At 38.9% G+C, this 23,426-nt stretch overlaps 1 protein-coding gene across 5 annotated transcripts in view; it reads right to left on the reverse strand.

Annotated features, from left to right (window-relative positions):
• LOC124337549 (protein grainyhead-like) overlaps window positions 1–13,858 on the reverse strand; it is a 30,493-nt gene extending 16,635 nt beyond the window's left edge. For 2 of the 5 annotated variants that reach the window (XM_046791575.1, XM_046791574.1), the window contains exon 1: window positions 12,672–13,857. In XM_046791575.1, coding sequence (XP_046647531.1) covers window positions 12,672–12,967 — 296 coding nt within the window. In that variant the 5' untranslated portion in view covers window positions 12,968–13,857. Of the gene's footprint in view, window positions 1–2,463; window positions 2,925–12,671 lie in introns of those variants that run through there. The other 3 variants (XM_046791572.1, XM_046791571.1, XM_046791576.1) reach the window with 3 other exon arrangements.
• Window positions 13,859–23,426: the final 9,568 nt, after the last annotated feature.

Raw genomic sequence — 23,426 nt, forward strand, 5'->3', positions numbered from 1 at the left:
ACCAGAAAAAAAAGGGGATGACTATGTTAGGATCGTCTTAATTGTCCCAGTGAATGACAGAAGATAGATGACTTGTGTCTGCTAACTCTCTGTCGGCTGCCGTGGAAATGCGCCTCGGGTCAACTTTGGCTACCAGCCGTTGGTTTAACAGCTCAGAAGCCCATCCCGAATGCGCAGCCATCAGAAGCCAAACGACGAGATCGACCAATGAATTTACAACCTAATCTGTGAAAGGAAATTGACTATGGCGTCAGGAGGTTTTTGGCCTCTGAATTAGATCTACTGGACGTTTGCAGGGCATCGAGCGGGAAAGGTACTACTTCAACTTGGTTTAGTGCTGATGATATGTCTTCAAAGCACGACTATTACATTATACTTCCGGATTCGGTGATTTCAATTAACGGCCAAGAAATTTCGAATGAGGGGAGACATTGCATCCGGCTTTCTTCTTCGGTAGTAATCACGATTGAGATAAAAAAGGCGATAAAGGAAATGAAAAATTCAAGCAGAATAGGCCAATCGAAAAAAAAAAGAAAATGAAATGGACTTTTTCAATTTCTGTTAACGTTTCTTTGATTGAATTCGAGGAAACCTTTCGGACGGCACTAAATTTTATTCTAATGAGGTCAGAGCATTGGACAGGCCATATGAGCATCAGCCAAGGCGCATCCCATAAGAGCGCGTCTTGGACGTCTGACCTTTTCCATTTTGTGTATGCAGACATTAGGATAAGGCTCGCAACAGGTAACCGGTAGTTAATGTCGGTGGAATCGAGCAACGTCTCGGCCTCCCGCGATGCGTTTCTGGACCACCGGATTGAGTCGCTCTGGATGCCCGGCGAGGGGAGCCCCATCATTTTGGATGGGTGTGGTGCAAAACTCATTACTTATGCATTCAGGTAATGGCCACTAACTGTCGTCGGATTCCCATTTCCCATCCGCTTATACTCTTGTTTATTTTCTCTATTTCACAAACACGTGATTATAATAATACTGAATAAACAGCACATCTATTTCTTCTTTATTGTACGGCTTAATAAAGCGCAATGTTACACCTATCGCTTTTTCATTGTATGAGTTATTTGATGTGCCATTCTTTCTCCATTCAGCGTCGAGTTGGAAATGGAGTTGAATGGAAACTGAAAGATGAGAAAAAGCCAAAAGAAGAAGAAGTTAAAGAGGAACAATACCGCGGCGAACATCTCATCCGCTTGTTTTTATGAGTTTTATGACCTTAACCAAATGGATAGACTGTTCAATTTATTGGCTGTTGTTGCGAAAGAAAAAAAAAAGAATCCTAAAGGCTGAAATAGTAAAAGTATTTGGTCGTATAACCCATCCGCGCCCGGGTTATTTCTACTGTCATTTGACTTCCTTTCGGCTCTTTTTTGAGTTTCAGTTGACCCCCTGCCTTTTGCTGGTGGTGTTGTCCCTCTCAACTCTCTCCTCATCTCGTCACAGTTTTGCGCTGCCAAAGTGGCGTATTGCCACTCGCGCAATTTACCCACAGAAGGGAAAAAAGTGGGGGGGGAGAGAGAGAGAACGGAGAGCGGCCATAAAGCTGGAAATAAAAGAGGCCCAAAAAGAACGGTGTGTTGCGCGCGGATGGCGTCTTGGGTGAAAATGGGAAAAAGGAAGTTGGAGGGTAACAAAGATTTCTCAAGTTTCCTATATCAATGTTGCGTCAAGTGTAGGTGGAAGGGGAAAAAAATAAAGAAGAAGAAGGAGGGTATAAAGTTGTGCACCCAGGTGACGAGACCTTTTTTTACGATCAGCCGACGCTCGTCTTTTCTTTCCCCTCCTGTTCTCGCTCTCTCTCTCTCACACACAGAGGCGGGGACCAAGATAAGACGATGATTGACTTGAAGAACGCTGAGCCTTCCAACAGAGAGAAATATAAGAAGAAGAAAAAGGAGAATTTTTTTTTCTTTTTTTCCTCGGCTCCCAGAGGCAGATGTACCGTGCGCGCCGCACGTTATTTGAATTTTTTTCATTCGCTTTGTGAGTGTATGTCAGTGAGTGAAAGTCCGTGTCGAACTTTCTGGGATATCGAAAAACTTTGAAAGACGACTAGCAAAATAATATAAAAAGAAAAAGAAAAAAAAAGGTTTCAAACATTTCAGCAAAAGGAAAGGGAGAAACTACGGAATATTACGTAAGGAATAAGGGAGCGCGCGATCCATTTGAAGGCGCTCTTTACGAACTGCTGAAATTTTATGACCTGGCCTGATCTCATATCTTTTTTTAGCAGAGTTATATCTTCCCCCTTTTTTTTTTCCTCCCGTCTTTTTTCGCAAATGACGAGAATGCACGGGCGCGCCACATGGATATAGAAATTCACGGGAAATGTTTTTCCCAGTAAAAAAAGAAATTTACGGGTGCGACCGAGAGAGACCAGCAACAACAACAACAAAAAAATAGCGTCGGGAACAGGCGTGTGGGTACCAAATAAAGTGCTGCTTACCTGATGGATAGAGGAAGTATTCAATGAGTAATGGCCGATGGAGGAATGAAAACGTACGACGTTGTACCACAAACCACTGCGGTCAAATCAACGAATAACCAGCAGATGACTTAACCCGTCATTCGATCGCACAGTCTCAGTGGGTTTCTTTGATTTTAAAAACGAGAGAATAGTTTGCACTCAATGTCGTTCAACTAAGTCCAACCAAATGTGAAACACCAAAATAATAGCACAGGTTGAGTCGGTGCCAATGATTTATTCCGTAATCTGTAATTCGGTAGCGAAACTGTAGGGTAGCAAACTCGAGTGTTTGAACGCTGCGTGATGAGAGTGCTGCCGCCTTTGATACCGACTTGCTGGCCAGTGACTGTGCCAAACGCTGGGAAAGCAAGTAAAGTCCTTTCGGTCGTTCGAGTTTAGCCAGCCTCCAGCCATGCCAGCCCCTACCATGACTGAACTAGCTTGTGCTACCCTTTGCTTCAGGTCGGGGGCCTCAGCCTTTGGCCGTTCCTCAACTCCTCTATACGGCTCTTGACGCTCAACAATGAGTTAAAGCAGCGCCCCTTTCTGCTAGAGGCGCGAAGATTCACCAATTACTTTGCATACGAGGGACCGCCTCCTTCCCCGTACACTAGTTAATACCCACAAGGCTCTCCCCCCCGGTCTCTCGCTCTCGGTGCACTCGTCTCCTTCTGCTACGATCCTATTCTTCAGGCTCGCTCATTCAAATCCGCGCGTAGTTCATTACGTCGCCGAAAATTCTATCAATTCTTTTGAAAACTGTGTTCATTTCACATCGGAATGGAATTTCAATTTACGTGCGAAGAGAAGGAACCGATCACACCGATTTCATCAACATTCCGTCGTCTACACTTGTATGTGCTCATCTATGCTGATCCTCTCTCGGCAGAATCGCGCAATAATGAAACATTCAAATGACGAGAATCAAAAAATAAAAATTCGAAAATGTGAAAGAGTCGAAGAAAAGAGAAACGAAATTATGAATATAGATTTTGTGATTCTCCGAGCATTTCTTCTTCGCGATGAAGTTTTAAGATTGTTACAAGTGAAACCCACATTTCTATAAGGGCCCGAGGTAATGCGTGCAGCCAATATATATATTTAAGCTGAAATCAGGCGGGAGTTGGGTTTCCGAGGCATTTATTGCCACTGACGTACCGAGAAAGAAAACGAAAATTCAATTCAACAGCAATTGTACGTGTCCTATACCACACACCATATTATTCCTTTCACAATATTTTGATCTAGTTTATTGCTCCGTACATCCTTCTGTCTGATAGGTCAGTCAAGATGATGCAAGATGCTAAGAGAGTTGGACAACGTTAGTTAGGTAACTGGAAATTTTGTAATGCACTCAGTTCCAAAGTTCACGGACAAATTACCAATTACATCAACTTAAATTTGAATTTCGTTATTAGCAGTCGAACGCTACAAGCAGATATATATTATGTAAAACACTTAAAACTGTATAATACGTGGGCGGCACTAAGCGCTTATTGGGGATTCGAATCCGAAAGCTCTATACCGTTTAGGCTACAGAAAATCTAATTCAATAAAGATTCAACTGTTAAATTAATCAAAGTAAAAAAAAAAACACGTTGATTTTTGAAGAAAAAAAAATAGTTGAAGTAATATAACACCCCCTACTAAAGATCTGGGTACTTGATTTTATTTTATTGACTAAAATTTGGGTACGAAATCATAAAACTACAAATGAACAATAAACGAGTAATAAATTAAATTTGAACCAAACTTGCGAGCAAACTTGGTTTTATCTTGAGTTAGCCAGCGCAACACGCCTGTCGGCGACCAGTTCCAAGTGTTCTTTATGCAAATCAGCAGCTGCCGTTAGTTAGGCCATAGACGGGGGAGCAGCACTGCAGCACTTTAATAGACGGACCACCCTTTCCCATGGTCGAAATATCGGCATAGAATAAAGTAAGGAAGTAGATGAGCGGAAACCGTTGTGTATCATCGACTATTATACTTTACTCTTTGTGCCCTTATGAAATGTAGCCTACTGTGCATTCTTGAAAGACCTGTTGATTGAAACGAATGGATCGCTGCATTTCAATCCCAACACATTTACAACAATGGGAGGGGAAAATAAGATTCAGCCAAAATATAAAAAAAAGAACATCAAATTGTGTTTTTTTGTTTTTTTGTTTTTTTATTTTTAATTGCTGGCCTGGATTGGTATAAATGATGAATACGTGCAGACTGCTTATATAAAAAAAATATATAAATACCTATCCATCTCTTGAGGATAAGGTGGAGTTCGATGCTTACGGGCTGGTTCGTTTTTCTTAAAGCCTGATGGGTCTTTAACCACTGAGATGCAAATTGTAATATCGCTCTAACTGTATAAGATTTCCTTTTTCAAATATATCAGGTCAAATTTTGTTGTTGGTATTGGTTGCACTAAGTATGCTTTAAGTGATTGATAACAATTCGTCAATTTTATGCGATTTCAAGATTATGAATTAAAAGTATTGATACTCAACAGTTGTAAAAAATTGCATTCAAATTTACCTATGTATATTTCTATCTGTTTTTAAACAATTAGCAGCTTATATGGAATTCTGAAAAAATTGTTTTTTGTTTATGTTTTGCGGCTTCAGTAATGAACCATCTTTCTGTTCATCAAACACTGATGGAGGCAACTGGTTGAGTGCATACCCTTGCTCAAACCATTATCGGAATTTAAATCGGCCAAAACCAAAACTAAAAGTCACTGGTGCTCATAATAGGCGGAATAGGCTAGAAAAACAATTCTAATCAATTATTGTAGGTAGGTTAAAGCTTTTTTTTTATGGAAAGGCGATATCAGAAGATCAGTGGTATAAATCTTTAAAAAATGGTATCGACGACAATGGGCGTTTTATATGGAAATGTCTAACTCTTATTATACTCAGTCAACAATTTCAGAAATGAGATTTTAATTCCATGGCGGGAAACATAACAAATATAATATTGAAAAGCCTGATAACTGGCAAATTCAATGACAATAAAGTCGAGCCCCATTCCACTTGAAAACTGAAAGAGTCCGATTCAACAAGGTTATTCACTTATCCCCCCCCCCCTCCCATAAGCGTTTATATTCGAAGAAAAACCGCTTTCGGCGTAAGATAGGGTTTGAAGATTGAGAGACTACCTACCTCGATTTCCATCTTGCCTCCATACAATTCTTATAATAGACTTCTACATAGGCTCTCGTCTCTCTGTTGAGTCTGTGAGGGAAGAACAGAGAAGGGAACTGCCAAGCTCTGACAGGTTTGCTCAAGGGGTCCGCAACTCAAATTTACTACAATAAAAAAGGTAAAAAAGCAAAAAAAAGTGAAAAAAGGAAAAAAAAAGGAAATTTACTTTACGTGCTAAAAGAAGGGCGCGCGCGAACAAACCCCCCCTCCTCCCCATCCCCTCCCTACCCTTTTATTTTCGCTTGAAGGAAAGCCTATCTCAAAAGTAAAAAAGGAAAAATAAAGAAAGGAAAAAGGAAAAAAAATAAAAAGTAAATTTGAGTTGCGGACCCCTTGGGTTTGCTCATAGTCAAAAGAAGTACACGTTTCCAAACTAGGCCTTATTCCGCCTGTAGGCTAAGTAATCCACCGTGTTGGAGGGAATCAAATGAGTCGAAAGACTAGGGCGCATTGGAAACCAGCCAGGTACTCAGAAGTTAGAATTCAGGTAGGCGTCGCTCATGTTCATGCCGAGAGGTGACTCGACCCTATTCAACGTTCAGCCTGCTAGCTGATGGATGGCGTCAATTGGCTAATGAAATTGCATCAGAGCAGGAGGGAAAGAGTCGGAACAGAAGAAGAAAAAAAAAGCTTATTTAATGCTTAATTTCATAGGCAGCTGGCAGCTCGCAGGTTGTCGGTGCGATTGCTGTTCATATTGTTATGGGATAGCTGAATATACACAACTCGGCTGGGATTATACTACGGCTAGCCATTATAGTGGTGTGCGTATATAGCTCATCGGCATATTTTTTTGTTCTCAGAACTGAATACTATACAACAGCCGACCCGACCAAAAGGGGTGGGGGGAGAGAACTGTCCCGACCGAGCCGTGCTGGCGTGCTGGGAGAACGCTCCAAGAAAGCTTTCACTTCGACACTCGACGGACTGGCTCACACAAATAAAAATAATAATAAAGAAAAGAAAACAATGCGAGAGTGAAGGATGCCCTCTCGATGTAATCTCTGTTCTTTCAATCTGAGCTGCTGACTCGTCTATAATACACTCCGATTTCGTGGCCTTCATCGGGAAAATTCGTACGCATTTTTGGCTGATGGGCTCATTAATTCCCTTTCATCGCGAGGTTTCTCATCAAGGTTGCAGCGAATTAACGCTGGATTCGTTGGAACAATACTTGGTGACCTATACTTCAAATTCAATCTAGTGACTCTCACTAGCTCGTTGCTGATCTTCGACCATTTTTTTCTCCTTGTCGCCTTAGAGAAGGAAAAGGAAAAAGAAAACACGCAAATGAAATCTCGACTATTGATCGCTAATAAGTGTGAGCTGAACCACGTAGAAGGCCAACTGCTGGAAAGAAACGCCAAGAACTTAGACTTCTTAATTTGACTCTATGTACACGTCGTATCTGATATCAACCGAGAAAGAGGACAACATTGAAAAACTTTTTATATAAATGCCAAGAACTTGCTAAAAGCAAGGGACAAGCCGGAGCTCAAGGTTTCTTTTTGTTTTAGAACCGCTTTAGAAGTGCGCACATAACACTCGATTGTATACCCTTGATTGTGACTCTTTGGGGAAAGAATCGCTGCCAAATCAACTGAATTGACAATTGCTTGGATTTCCTATAGCTTAGCAGCAAAATATTTTCACGAAGTGAAGGAAAGAAAAAACCCATAGCAAATAGTCTTATACGTTCGCAAAGAGGAAGATTGGTGCAACAGACTTTCGGCTGACTCTCTCCTTTCTTAGTGTTTTACCTTGTTTTGTTTTTTGATGCATCGCTCCGAGACCTATAACTTTCTCCCCGCTTATTTTTTTTTATTTTTTTGTTTTTTTGTTTTTTTGTTGTAGTTTTTTTTGTCACTTTGGGAAATGGGTTCCAGATTTGCATTTAAAGTTTAAAAAAAGTGTGTGGGGGGACATGGTTTTGATGCAAAAAAAATTTCGTTTGATTAAAATGCGAAAAGAGTTTGCATTCAAGTTCAAGATTAGAAAAGAGAGGGAAGGCCCGCTCATGAGGCAATAGCGATGCGGGTGATAATGCGGTATGTGAGCGCAGTTGTGCTGCGTGAATTTACAAACTGCCAGCCAAACGGTCGGGCTATTTGGGCGACGAGCGCCAGTTTTTGAATGAGCGTATAACAACTGAGTCGAATCGTCTAACGCTATACGGACTCTCGTCGAAGCAAAGAATGGAGAGTGCTATGGAAACAAAAAATTCAAAATCAAGAAATGATGGATGAGAAAGGATGGGAATCAAGATCAAACTTATCTTTTGTTTCTCACCAGAAATTTCCGTGTAACCTTGGATGGCGATGGGGACGGATGCGATAGACGACGGACTCTCGCTGTATAGGAAATCTATTGACCAGCTTTCTTTTTCCTTAATATTTGATGGTGTGATTGTGACGATTGGGCGTCATCGCAGTTCTACGCCAGCCTGTGCGCCCTCTATCTCATGTATCTATCGCTATCAGTTTAATAGAAAAATGGTGTCGCTCGATTTTTCTCTTTTTCCGAAGAAGAAGAAGAAGAAGAAGAAGAGTTCACTCATGTTAGTTTTGATATTTATTTCTCTGGCCACGAAGCACAAAACAAAATCTCGCGTCCTGTCTTCTCTTTGGTCATTTTCTTTTGTCCTAAAGTCATCCTTAGTTTATCTTAAGTGCGAAATCATTGACCTACTACATGCTTGGATTAATTCGTAACAAGCGGAAGGATAAGAATACATTGAATCACATTGAATCAATTGCAAACCAGTTTTCGTCAACTTTTTTAAACTTCCCCAAAAATTTAATTGACAGAACTTGTCTGTTTCTTTTTTTGAATTGTTGTCTTCAACTTGTCGTTTGGAGTCGATGCCCCAATTTCTCCATCCTTCTTTTATTACATTGTGTGCGTCTTCCGTATAGAAGAAGAACGTTCGAAGAAGCTGTGAATGACCGTCCAGCGCAAGTTGGGAACGGGCGAATGCTGGCAACTCGTTTTTATGTACAGGTACGTACGTCTTCTCATAGTGACATGATCTCGATCAAAGATTTCCGTCGCAAGATAAGAGACAACTTGCGACAACCTCGAGACCCATCCTCGGCCGTGGGAACTGTACACATGCTAATCAAAAATCAAGTTCTACTATCAGACGTTCAACCGCCTTCACTACAGCATACGACGAGGATTCTACCCGCAGCCGTTAGTCCGTCACCTTTCATCCTCATCATGTTCAGCAGCATCGTTCCGTCTGACTGACCGGCATGTCTGATTGATTTGACGTCAGGTTTTCTCTCTCTCTCTCTCTCTTTCCAAACTTCATATTAATTGAGAAGAACTCTGAGAACGACGTCAACTTCTTTTCATTTTTTTATATTTTTCTTATCCATTTTTTGTGCCTTTGTGCGTAGACGCATTCCTGTCACTTGATACATTTGTACACAAATGTGAGCGGGTTACAGGCTTATTATTGCTCGCTCACGATTATCAATCCGTTTTCCCCAGCTTCTCATTGGAAAGTTAGTCAAGTTCCCACGACAGGGACTCGGGAGAACTCAAACGAGAGTAGGTAGTGGACAAATGTTTGATGGATTTGTGTACCGATAATTACTTACTCAATTACCACGATGTGACTCGTCGTGCACGTAAAAGAAACTAATGCACGATTCTGGAAGGGACACGTTTTCCGCAGTTCAAAAGACTGCAAACGAACAAAGACCTGCCATCGCGCAAGGAGATAACCTGGCACTAATGAAGAGATGCTGTTATTGAGAAACGGAGGGAAAAATGAAAAGCATGACAAATCCTTGATCTTATGCCGAAAAGAAATCGTACGCCGTTTTTATCCTGAGAACAGGTGTATACCTATCAAAGATGGCGTTTCTGTTATTGGTTACGCAGGTTACTTTTGTGTGCTAATACTATGCACCGTCTTTGGCTATCACGTCGACTAATAAATAGTGCTAATTTGCAATTTGAATTGGATTTGTTGGATGGAAGAAATGAAATCAAGCGTTCAAAGTTTAATTTTGTCCGGTTCCTTGTCGAAGATATTGGGCTATTTTTGTCGAGCACCTAATCAATTATTCATATAGCTGGCTAGACGAGGTGGTTTATTTTATTTATATTTTTTTTGGTGTTGCATCAGTCATCGAGACTATTATTAGGCACTTTCTTTTACGATCTCGTGGGTCGGGACAATAAACAAAACTTGATGTTAAATAGACAGTGTGTTCTTTTAATCCAGTGCCGATATAGTAGACTTTCCGGTGTTACGTGTTTCTGATCTATAACGAGTGCGCAAAGCACAAGTTTGCGAGTCTGTTATCCTGCCTAACAACTGTGTTACATTACCAAATACCAACACTACACATATAGCCGGTCGAATCTCGTTTTCGGTTATTCATTCTTGACGTCCAAACCAGCTTTGTGTGTATTCTATCCGTTTGTGATGATTCATGTTTGTTATTGATGGTGACGGAAGGTCTGCGAAATCAAGAAACGGAAGGCGCGTCGTGACGTAGTGATCAACGTAATGCGCTTTGCAATTTATCAATGGCAAATAGTCTTATGAAATTATCAAGCCAGTCAGGTTAAATCCCTGTCGGCCATTTCTCATTTGAAATTCATTTGCTTCAAACATGCAGGTTGTCTTCGTAAAATGTAAAGCATCGCTAATAGAAAAAGTCTAAAGGATATCATACATTTCACGTCTAAAAACGTTATAAACTGCCAAGCTTGAATTTCGTCAAAATCACGGAAAAGTTATACGGGTACATAGAATTCCATTTTTTTTTTCAAATGTCCATTAGAAGCTCTGAAGCTTATCTAAAAAGAAGGCCTAGAAATCTATCCACCATGCAACAACGAATGTGACAACCAAAAACAAGTAAAATCCGGTAAAATCGTGCTGAATTAAAAAGTTGAAAGTTGATCATCGATTTACCACACTAAAACTATTTGATAACGAATAACTCGATTTCTTATAGATTTGCTATTTCACTAGAGAAACAAGGGCAATTTTAGAAAACGTCTTCGCGTCTTTCATTGTTGTTCTTTCATAATAACTTTCATGGAGGGGAAAAGGAGGACATAATATTGATGGCCGAATACCAGCCCCTTAACCGTCTTGAATGGGAACCTTTTGCAGATTAAGGGACTGGAATAAGGGGTACAAAATTGCAGAAAAAATTTAACTAATGCGCCATCTATTCCTAATCACCAAGTTCCGTTTTTTTCCAGCTTCCAAATGAACCTGGAATCTCTCTATTGCAGATAATGGAAATGGAACATGGATGAAGATCACGATTCCCGAGTCGATTTTTTCCTTATTACTAATAATTTGACCACAATGTGTTTACTGGGCATAATTAAAATGAATAGAAGAATTCAATTCAAAGCTCGGACATCACATCATTTTGTTGATAGCATTCGTATGAGGTATCAATTTTCGAATTATGGCTAGAACGAAAAACATAGAAAGTTTACTTCACTGGTTTATCTCTGTCCCCTTTTTTCATGTAACATTTAATTTTTGGTAGAAATTCCCTTTGAAAATCAAGATGCATGAAATTCGATCAATCGCAGTCAAAAGTTGAAAAGACAACAATAATCATTTAGTTAGGTTTTAAATAAGAGCAGAAAATCGAAGCCACACGGGTCCATAAAGCAAAGAATCGAGAGGGTATGACTAATGAGCTGTCAAAGAGGGCAGCCGACTTGAGAGCAGCGTGGTCCCCCCGATGTTGAATTCTTTTGTTTATGCGCTCGCCGAAGTGAAGGACGCCGACATGTTCTCCATGCGGACTGTTGTCTATCTACGGCACCGGAGAATGTCGATGCACGGAGGATAGCAACGAACGAAGTAAAGCTCTCCAAAGTTATGAAATCCTAAACGTAGATTCCCGACGTTTGTATATGCTCTATTCAGGTGGACTTGAACGAACCGTCAGAATAAAAAAGTAAAAAAAAAGAAAAGTAAAAAAAAAAATAAGGCATGCAGCAGCTCTACGTGGTTCTGACGTAAGAGCGACGTTTCTGAAAGTATAGGTGAATGTAGCCGCGCATTCGAGACAGCGACGTGTATTGTGAAAACAAATACTTCAGCCGGAATAAAAACCCAACAGAACACAAAACAAGCAAAACAAAACCAACGGCGAGAGAGTAGTAGTACGTTCCTCAGCTAACGACATAGTGTTGTAACGATCCAACGAATACCAGTCTTTCCATTTTTAATTAGTGCTGCGTAGATCGAATTGATACGTGCTCCATTTTCTCTATGGAAACGAAAATTCACCTAAATTCACTTCAGTTTATTTGGATAGAATCTTAACCGAGAGGAAATCCTCATTCCATTTAGCTCAAAAGGCAGCCTAGCTAGGCTACCAGCTATTTCTCGGCGCGACCTTATCAAGCAGAAGTTTTGCATTCATCCGACATTTTAAAAAAAGCTTCTCCCAAATTCTACTTTTTACGTGACAGTCTATTGAGGCTCTTTGTATTCCGTAATTAAATTTCGGCGGTCTACAACTGAAAAAATAACTGAAATAAAAGAGTGCGAAAAACTGAACAGCATTATTATTTGTGTTCAACACCTGCAGCATTTGAAAAGCCTCAGAAACAAATTGTACTTTTAGTACCGGTACAAATAACTTTTCAGTGTGAGTCAATAATAATCGCCAACGAGATGTTGTTACCTTGTCTGTACCGGTATCAAAGGGACTTGTATGGTCGAGGGGTCTCCAACCAGTCATCCTGACTACATTATATGTTACTGTATTTATATATATACCCAAACTGAGATCGAGAACAGTGATGAAACACATCAACAGAGTTGAATAAAGCTGAAATTTCGTTAAATGCGTATGCTTGACACGATTAATGTGTGCAAGAGATTTAGTTGACGCGATTTGAAATGAGGAAACTTCCTCATCAAAAAAACGTTGTTATTGTATGGAGTCGTCGTAGTCATTTTCCCCGAAATGCATTTTCACTAACCTGTTGTCGTCTCCGTGTTTCGGACTAGCGACGGATGGCTGGTGTTGGGCAATAGCTGATTGGCGGTGGGCAGGGTGAAGAGGTGCTAGTTGCGAGTCGAAACCTGCTGCTGCTGCTGCCGCCGCTGCTGCTGCCGTGTCAGCATTTTGATCAGGGTCAGTCCCGTTGACGGAAGAGTAACCAGAATAACCTGCTGAGGCTTCTGCTGTCGCTGCTGAAGTGGGATCGTGAGATGAGGATGCTCTTGTTATTGGCGGAGCGGCCATCTCGTCTGACTGGTCAGCACTGCCTTCCATGTCACACGGGAAAAAAAGGACCACCACCGCAGTCTCGGCTTAGGATCTAACGAGGACGCGACAAGCCAGCACGCACGTGGTTGCGACTCCTTTAACTTGACCAACAAGTCGACTTGATTCGGCCCTCCCAATTATATCTCCCGTTTTTTCACGTTCCTCCCTTTTTTGTCTATTTCTCTGTCTCTCTGCTCTTTCTTTATTTCTTGTTTTGTTCTTGTCCTTTCTCCTCTGACTGCTCGCTCTGCCCACACCGACCGCGGGACAGGAAGCAGTTGGACGACTCGCGAGCGGACCTCAGTCCGCCAACTCGAGATCGGGAGAAAATGGAGCAGCAGCAGCAGTTGTGACGGAGTTGTGACGGAGTTGCGGCGAACGACGTCGAGGTGCCGGTTGCTGGTTGCTGGTGTCCGGATCAACAAGTTTGTGGATGGGATAGACAAAGAAACAAACGATTGGAACGGGATGGAAAACAACAACAAACCGCAAGGGGCCGCCGAGATAGACTAACCGCTGCCACTACGAGATGTGCCACTGAAAAAGGAATGGCTTATCGTAGCGGAGAATCACGGCTAGGCCCCCAACATAGGAACTCCCTTCTCGTATGTATATGCTGTAGCTATATTCTTTGCCTTGTTGCGCTGATGAAGCTGCTGCTGCTCGCTGCTGTTGCTGTTGCCCAAACGAGAGAAATGCTCGCGCTCAGACAAACATGTGAAAACAACGCTTGGCTTGGCTGGAAACCGAAACCAAACCGTCCCGACGTCCCTGCAGGCACATTGTGTCTGATTCATCTACACACGTCCGTAAGTGCACCAAGAAGAAGGTCGTCTCTGCTCTCCGAGAGAAGGGAAAATAGCTGCGAGGAACTTTTCAGCTCTCCCCATCGCCCAGCAAGACAGACCGAGAGAGAGAGAGAGAGGAGGAGGGGGGGGGAAACAACGGACAAATCATAGTGATATAAAAAAGCAGTAATGGAATAATAAAGATAAACTTGGAAATCGAATGAAAACGATATTTTAATGACAAACTCCTACGCATAAGCTCACGGCGTCTTTTGAGATTGCCTACCTGGTCGCCTGGTCGGCAGGTAACGCATCGGCAGCGTCTAAAGTCTAAACATTGGCTTTTCAACAAAAAGATGTGATGTGTGCACAAAGCATTTGAATAGGAAACTATAGCATGCGCTTGCCTCAGGGAAATAATAGATACGCAGACAGACGGTGGGTTCTCGTCGAGACTATTCGTCACTCTGATATCCGTTGTTGAAACACCTTTTTTTGTTACACATTTCGTGTGCACGCAGCCGTGTGCATTACACACTGCGCAATTCGATGCAACGTCGACTACGATTGAAGTGCATCTCCTCTCAGACAAAAATGAACTCATCCGAGCACTTTATAATTATTCCCGAAAATTTTATTTGATCTATTATCTCGTCATTTTATACGATTTAAATGAAAATTCGACATTTTATGTTATCATGTCCAGATTCTTGAATCTCAACAGTCGCTTTTTGTGTCGTGTAACAATACAAGACTGTAAGCCATTTCCCCAAAGACATACCTATAACATTATGAATTTGGATACAGTAGTAGTTTTTGTAGATTTCTATCTCTCACCAATTCGCTCTTTAATCCCAACGTGTAGTGCTACACACACACAAAAAATATGTATATTTGAATGCAAGTTTAAAGTCAGTAGCCTGTGACGGCGGCCTGTATTTAGCTTCAGCTGTAATACCGGGTTACATAACAATGAAAACATCAACAACGCAATTCGCACCTTCTCAATATGAGCTAATAAATTCAACACTATTCATCTGTAATCAAATATGAGAATGATTTGAAAAAGTCGAATCACAAATTATTTTTTGCCGAATACGAGCAGCGACAAAACTTTAGTTTGCCTCATTCACACGCGACTAGATTGTCGCATCAACTCAAAATAAACTTTTTATGACAAACCCTGTTTAGAATTTTTTACTGAAAGTGGAAAATTTCTTAGTGTAATCAAAATGCGAAAGCAAAATGCAGGGAGGTTGTGCATAATTTTTGTATTTCTAATTTTTTATTTTAAAATAAACGAATTCTCTGAAAGAAAAATCAACGATTCTTCTGCGTGTAATGGTAGCGTTATGTGCTATTCTACTACATGAGTTAGTGACTTGTATGCACTGTTTGCAAATATTTCATTTTTCTTTGCAGTTTGCAAAGTATATGCGGTAGAGAACATGCAGCAAATAAAGGTGTGTTATGTTACTAAAGTAATTTTACGATGATTATATGGACTAGAAATAAAAATTACTAATTTGTTTTTGTCATTGGAGTCATTAGATTCTTCGGAACATCAAGTGTAGCATTTTTATTACCGTATCTTCTCTAAAAAAAAACTAGTTTATCATTGAGCCGGAACGAAATGATGAATGGGCCTGATGGGCCTACGCATCAAATCATTCATTACCTGACTAGAACGTCGTTTGCCTGAACTCAAAGATTTCGACACGTTGATCATTAGATAGAATAATACACAAACAAAATAATTTTTGTGACAGGTTAACGTTCCCAAAAAAACGTAATTGTTTAAGATAGGTTAGACCACTGTAACATTAAGAGATCCCGTACAATTCCATTCAATTCATAATTTTTTTTAACGCGCGAAACCAAGCATATGTAAGTCATGTGTTACAGTTAAGAAACACAGCAACAGGTATTGATCCCCGAAACCAGAATTGTCACACATTAATGCGCACGGCACACAGTCACACACACAACAACTATTTATCATCCAGTGGATTTTTTAAACGAGCGTAAAATTGTCAAGAACCTCTTTAAAAGTTTCCTGTTCAACTCGTTTTAACTTGCATTTTGCATATTTAATTTTTTTTTCTTCCGTATTATATTTCTTGCATATACGTAACCAGTATATGTAAGCTATTCTCTTGGCTATTCTCAAAGGTTTATTTATTCCTCTGTTGCTCATAATATGAACACCTTCATAATAACAAGAACATCTGGTCGATAACACAAGGAACAAAACAATACCAGAAAAACTAAGGTAAAATATTGTTGTGGATAAGTAGGCTATTATAAGAATATTCCTTTCTGGGACTGAAGTACTACTAATGAAGACTTCCCGAATTTCGTGTGTTGATTTTTTTTTTTGTCTTTTTTCCTTTTTGAAATACAGACATACCAAACTGGAACAACCACGACTGCTTTTGGGTTACATTTATTTGATCTATTTGTATATTTACGCAGCGCAGCCAAGTTTGAAGAAATTCCCGCAACTAGGGCAATTTAGAAGTTTGAACAAATTCTGAAGTCTGAAAGACGACAACGAAAATAATTGCAAAAGAAATAAAAATTCTTTGTTGGTTTGTTGCAGAGAATATGTTGTTTATATTTTTCTTAGTTATTAAATTTGTTTCTCTATACCGCCTTCGAAATTTTCATGACACTCTATACATTTAGTTGGGATTTTTTTAAATTGTTGAATTGTAATAAATTAATGATCGTTCGAAATATTTGTAAAGTAAATGTTATTTTTGCATGTTGTATAATGTTAATATTTTTTTTTTTTTTATTTTGTCGCTACCTTCATGCCACAGCCCTTTTGATGCCCTTTTATGTTTAACACTTTACAGTTCAAGCAACGGTTTTTCACTAAGAAAATCAGCTGCCTTCAGCAGAATTAAACTGAAATACGTTATACTTGTTGCTAAAAAAAGGCTATAGTTTGATACGTATACGTATATTTAACGTAGTTCATTTGATTATAGTACTGTGCAAAACCGCATGTTGGTTATGAAAGCCATGCATATGCGTGCGAATGCATGTTCTACACTTCTTATCACTAGAATACACGCCAACGATGGCCACTCCACCCTTCTACTAAATAAAACGTTAAGATTGGCATTTTCACCGAACAACTTGTAAAAAAATAAATAAGTACCGGTAGCCTATTTGTTCGTGCAAGAGAAAAACTAACCGAGCAGCATTCTGCAATTGAAATGTCCCGTCAGAAACACTTGATCCACAGCAGGTACTCTTGATGATATGCTCTGCCCTAGATGATCCATGGAACTTGTTCGACGTCTTCTACAGCCAGTCTACAGCAGGGCATAGGCACACATAAATTGGAATCTACAACCTACCATTGCCCGGCTCCACAGCGACGGGCTCTGCTTTTTTATAAATATCGTTAATGCTCATTAACTATGCAACAAAAATATGTAAAAAACAAAACAGGGGTTGAGTCCATTTGACCGTTTCCGCTTATTAGTTTAAAAAATTAGCTTATGCAACGGGTTAACAGTCCATGTAAGAGACTGTTAAAATTTTGTCCATGTAAGAGCATTTTTTTTTATCAATATTTGTTAGATTTTTCTTCAGAATTGGCAAATGGCAATGCCATGAGTACTTGAGTAGCTGGTGGTAATGACTAATGAGCCTTAAGAATATAAAAAAAAAAAAAAAAAGTAGAAACCCGCCGCTGGGGAGGCGGGTTATTGGGGATGGGGATAGATTCCAATCATGTCGATCTATTTCCAGTCATTGTGATCAAGTCCATGGGTTATCAAAAGCAGAGCATATCTTCAAAGCTACTTCCCGTGAATGCTGTGTTTATGCTGGGAAATACCAATTGCCGTGAACAGAATATTTCTGTTCAATAACCTGTTTGTTTTCAATTCACACTTCCTTCAACTAGCAAAAAAAAACCTTTATTGTTACTGTACCTGAGTAATTATTGGGGTAATGCAGAACTACTCTCCGATAAATAAGTCAAAGTTAGATGGCTTGTCAATTGGACCCAGTGGGAACGATTGCGTAATGTCGTTTCATGGTTGTACTGATAGGTGGTATTAGCAACAGAAAATGCGCATTTCCATTCAAATCCATCGTTTATTTCGTCGAATGATTCTTTGCATCTCCTATATGTACAGGAATTAATTTTCCTACAAAAATTTGCGTTTTCAGTTTCAACTTATGAGTGAAAAGTAGGTGTATGGTGGAAGATAAATCGGCAAAAGGTCGATTGTTCAAAATAAAGCTCTCCATTCGAAAATTCGAAAAATGGTGTAAAAATCTTTTGATCATTCTCTTGTGATTTCGTGGGAACGCCATCTATGATTTTTTTCTTTTCTTTCTTGGGCATAGACTTTTTCCCCTCCTCTTTTCTAAAAAAAAATCTAAAATGACAAATCGACTGTCACACAGCATTCTTTTTGGAATTGCCATTCCGAGTGGACCATTATCTCTGCTTTGAACTCATGCAAATGAGGTATTCCGTATGTTTGAACCTCCCTTCTTCGTCGTGATTTTTCTTTTTGTTCTTCTCAAATAAGGCTTTTTGATGCATGTTAAAGGTTGATTGGAGCAAAAGCACTCGGACAGACACGACTGCTGTATCCAATTAAATTATAAAAAAAAAAGTTACCTCTCATCGCTGTAGATTGTTTAAGGATTTCTGTTTCAGTTCCCAAGTAAAGTTTTTTGTCAAGTTACTTCGGCTAGTGTGAAAATTTACGAGACCCTTCGTTCATTCTAAGCATCAAACTTTGTAAGTTTGACTGCATATTAACCATCACAGACACTGACCAACCATTAGTAAACTGTCCTCGAGGCTATTTTCTTTAGCAAAGGCCAACAGATTAATAAGGGAAGGGTCATTTATTCATTTTAGTTTTTTACGTTATTTGTTTTCATGTTTTTAATTATAATCGCGAAAACCAGTTATTAATAGAAAGGGGAGTTTCCCGCGAAATGCGTAGTTTGGTCAATAATAGAAAGGTTTCTTCCGATGGTGTTTTTCTTCACATTTCTTATGGTTACCGTATTTACGCTTGAAAAATGTCAACATTATTACGATATTACGGTTCCAGTTTTCGAAATCACTTTATTAGTCGTTTTTTTTATTCTTATACTAATTTTTAAACTGTATATTTTGTTATTTATATTCGCTTCTTTCTAATTTGCATTTCCCACCAAAAACAGGCTTTCTATTCCTTTTTGTGATCGACAATAACTTCCAGCCATCCATTTTACCAAAGCCGGTTTTATTAGTTCAATTTAAATAGGCAAAAACATACGAAAAAAAAATGTTAACGTTTATGTTCCAAATATACTTGTCCAGTTCTTTGACTTGTTTTCGTGACGAAGAAAAACATAACACGTTGACACTAAATAGTTCCTGCATTGACCTTACAACTTACAAGAAGTTATGGATTTTGAGAAGCACTGCGTTTATGTGAATCTCTGTATTAGAATGACTACCAAAAAGTTTAAATTAGAAGAAATTTTTTTTATTTTTCAGAAACAAAATGTTTTAAAGTTTATACGAGTTTCAATATGTCCGTATATTGTTTATTTGACCTTTGCATTGATGGAAAATCGGAAGGCAAATGTAGGTTTTCTGGGATAGTAGTGTCGACAATTTTCTTTCACTGAAAATCAACAAGTGGATATGAATTCAATTTAGTGAACATTGTTCATTAAAACTAGATGAATTAATTAATTCTCTTGTCAATTTCAAGCGTTATTAATTATTATGTTATGAACACTTGTTTGCCGAAAAGACTCTAATTATAACTTATAATTCTTAACTTTCAGCGTTGCGCATTTTACCCTCCCGAGTCCCGATCAGAATAGTCTGGAATAGTCTTAATGTATTTACGTAACAACTACAAATGCTCTTATTGTCAACATGGATAAAGTCATAAAATGCTATACTTCGTGAGCCACTGAGCCTCTGATGGTGTCTTTTGAACCTTAGTAATATAGACAACAACCTTGCAAAGGAGCAGACAGGTTATCAAGGTTGCCTGTGAACCACCAGCCGCCGCATTGTTGAATAACAATGTCCCTGCAAGGGAAGCTATAATATGCGTGCTGCTTCCCAACTATCAGTCTTTGAATTTTATTCTTAATGGAGAGAGAAAGGTAGGCGACAACACCCGAAAAAGTATAACTCGATCGAGAAAGGGCAATCAGAGTACACACAGAATGTTATATGGTAATCGTCTAATTAAAACTGTCCTTATCCAACTTGACGGTCCTGGCTGCATGCATAGTCTGGCGACGTTATATGAATAGTTAATGAAGATGTCATGTACTCATTTTCTCTCTTCGTTTTTTACTTTTTTTTTGTCCTGGCGATACAGCAACGAAAATTCTTATTACCGACTGATGATCCAAGTTTAAAAAATAAAAATCAACAAAGTCATTGTGTGCAACTTTTTTTAAAACAGGAGATTTTACTTTAAAACTATCAGCGCTCTTCTACGTCCAAAAAGTTTTTAGATAATCCTGAAAGTGCGACGTGTTTTAAAGTTATGATTTTTCTAATGGAAACAGAACTTTGAACGTGAAATGTAAGGATTGTGATGTGTATAAAGAAAAATATTATTAACACTTTTCCTTGAAAATCTAATTTTGAAATGTTGGGGCAGTAAATACACGTGTCAGTCATGCGCTTATCCAGAAATACCATATCCATGACAAATAAGAGATTAATAGGCCAGTGGGAAAGATGTGATTCTTGCTGCATCACTTCTTGAGTTTTTTATAAATTGAATCTTGCATGTAATAATGTAACTCATTTTACAGTTATATATTTATGATAAATTCAGCCTATATTTTAGAAAAGAAAGACTACAAATAACGTGAAAAAGAGTTTTATTTGCCCCAATTTTTCCGAATTTATCCCCAATGCAAAAAAAAATGAAAAATGAAAATATGATTGCAAAAATGAGTTCTACAGTATTTATTCTGCATTAATTTTTTTTAGGGGGGGAGATATTTTTTTGTTGGATGAGATTGGTAACGGTCTGCGATACATGTCATTTTTAACGCAGAAACCGACGGCCAGACCTGCGTTTCGTGCCATTTCTCTTAATGTTCCGATGTTTCCCACTTTTAAAAAGCTAATTTTCAGGAGGAAAACTGCCCGGCTTCTGATATATTGGTTGCAGTACAACAGATAACAGTTTGGCACTGTAGCTTGGGAACCCAGTTTTCTAAATAATTGAAAATTAATAAATTTTTTTCATATTTTGGAAAAAATATTGGACTTGAAATTGAAAATTATTTTTTTATGATTAAAGAGGTGGAGAAAAATTGGCAAAATGGCAATTAACTGTGCACAAAAAAAAAAAAATAAAATAAAATAAAATAAAATACGAAAAAAAAATACAAAACCAAAAACATCAAGGGTGGGCAAATGAAAAAGATATTTGGAGATATCCGGGATTGCCCAACATGGGTATAGTTCTTCTTCTGCAAACAATTACTGATTTCTAAGGAAATTCACGCCATCTCGAGTTAAAGACACGGGACAAAGTCAAAGTAGTACTCAACGCCCATATTGCAGTAGCTAGCTATATTACTAAGAGAAAATCTATTAATAAAACCGGGAAATCTTTTTCAAATAACAAAAAAACCAAAACTATGCCTGTTTTTGGTCAATAAATCCATTTCAAGATTAGGCTAGTTATAAGAAAAAATAAATATGAGGTTTGCCATCAATCCACAGACTTATAAGCCATTTCTGAATCCAGAGGTTGAATACACGATACTGAACTGCGCCGTCGGTAATAGGCACCACCGAAATAAGCCATTTCGGGATTCTGAAGATATACAAGAAAAGCAAGTTTTTAATTTGTGTTAATTAATTTCCGTCCCGAATGAGGGTGAATTCTTTCGTGCCTATTTTTTCATATTCAAAAATGATACTACCAAATCAAATCGCCGACAGTCACGTTCTGCTTGTTCACGCTGTTGGTTCTTCCTGGTATGGATAAATAAAACTGAATCGCTTATTTTCGTTTAGGTTATAGTTGATCTAAAAATTATGTATCTAGAAAATGAATTGCGCTAATTGCGCAAACTCTAAAGTTTCTGGGCTACTTCATTCTTTATTAGTACAGAATATATTGTAAATCGTTAGCGTTCCACTGGGTTCCACTAATTTGGTGATTATCTCACGTCTCCCCCAAAAATCGTTAAGTGACACGAAAATTCAAAATTGTAAAGGTCATGGTTTGTTTATGCTAATAAACCCCTTCTTTTTTAGACAGATGATTATTCACCGATTATTATTGGCAGTTTTTTTTCAGTTGAAAATATAGACATGAAACATGGCGACTGGAGAGGATGGAAGGTCGCTGTCTGGTTTTCGAGAACTGGTTGCCGAATGATCGAAACAACTTTATTATCATCGCCAGGTCACGATGGATGCAGGACAGTTGAGGTGGTTGACGAAGATTGGAGATTCGTGCCCAGAATATGGAATGGTGGACAGAGAGAAATTGGTTACGTTTAATCCAGATCCAATTGGACTGCCTCTTTTTCTTTTATCAGCTTTCTTTTGCTCCCTTCCATTTTCGATAGCGATGGGACGATGCACCTGTCATCGGTCAACGTCGTAGCCATGGAGTAGAGCAAGCGAGAGTTCGTTCTTTCTCGAGCCTCCATCTTTGATTATGGAATCGTTGCTTCACCGGTTTAGGGTATGAATTCGAGGACTTTTTAAGGAACAATGTATTTAAAAAAAGCTGACTTCGATTAATGGTCTGCACACAATTAAGCGAGCCTTATTTCACCTTCAGAAAACGTGATGAACATTCCCCACGCCCCTTGCGGATTCTGTGCAGAATCTGATACTTCTCGGCCTTACAATAAATAAACATTCAACAACTTTGATGAGTGATGTGACACAGGGACCTTATTGACACAAGCTTCAGCATACAGAATCTGCAAGGGGAGCGGGGGTGACTTTTGGGTCAGTCATAACTAGACCAATCAAATACGGAAAATAACTTCCTTCTGGATTTGAGCCACAGTAACTTTAAGGGAATTTAGTTTATTTTTTAATTGCCCATTTTTTCATTAAGCAATACGAATCCCTCCCCTCCCTCTTGTGCTTAATCGCCTGAATGCTGCTGAAATTACATTCGTTTTGGTTTGGGTGATTTTCAGGAAATAAAAACGGGAAAAATTGGGACTTTCATAAAAACTTTATATCTGGACCCTTTTCCCGGACTACTTTTTCGAATATGGTTTGCACTACATTTTGTAATAATTAATTTTGTATTCGCCCAATAAACCGCGAAAACAGATACGGACTGGGGAACTTTTCGGGTTTTTCAATTTTTCCCCGTTTTGATTTGGCCGTAACACTGTAGATTCTTAATTATAACGACAAATTCTGCACAAGACAACTCCTTCCTTGATTACTTTTAAAACGCATCCTCTTACCGCTTTAGTTCCGGATCTCTCGCTAACAATAAAAAAAGATAAATGCAATTCCCCTATTTTTTAAAATTTCCAAATCTCTGTACTACATTTTTGTGTGCTATTTCAGAATCTTTCTTTGGTAAATATTTTAGTTTAAATATGTATGTTCATATGGATTGAGTTTTAAGAACGTATAGTGGTGTTTAGTTGACCCAACAGACCCTAAA

This window comes from Daphnia pulicaria, chromosome 4 (genome assembly GCF_021234035.1).
Source record: "Daphnia pulicaria isolate SC F1-1A chromosome 4, SC_F0-13Bv2, whole genome shotgun sequence".
Classification (NCBI taxonomy): domain Eukaryota; kingdom Metazoa; phylum Arthropoda; class Branchiopoda; order Diplostraca; family Daphniidae; genus Daphnia; species Daphnia pulicaria.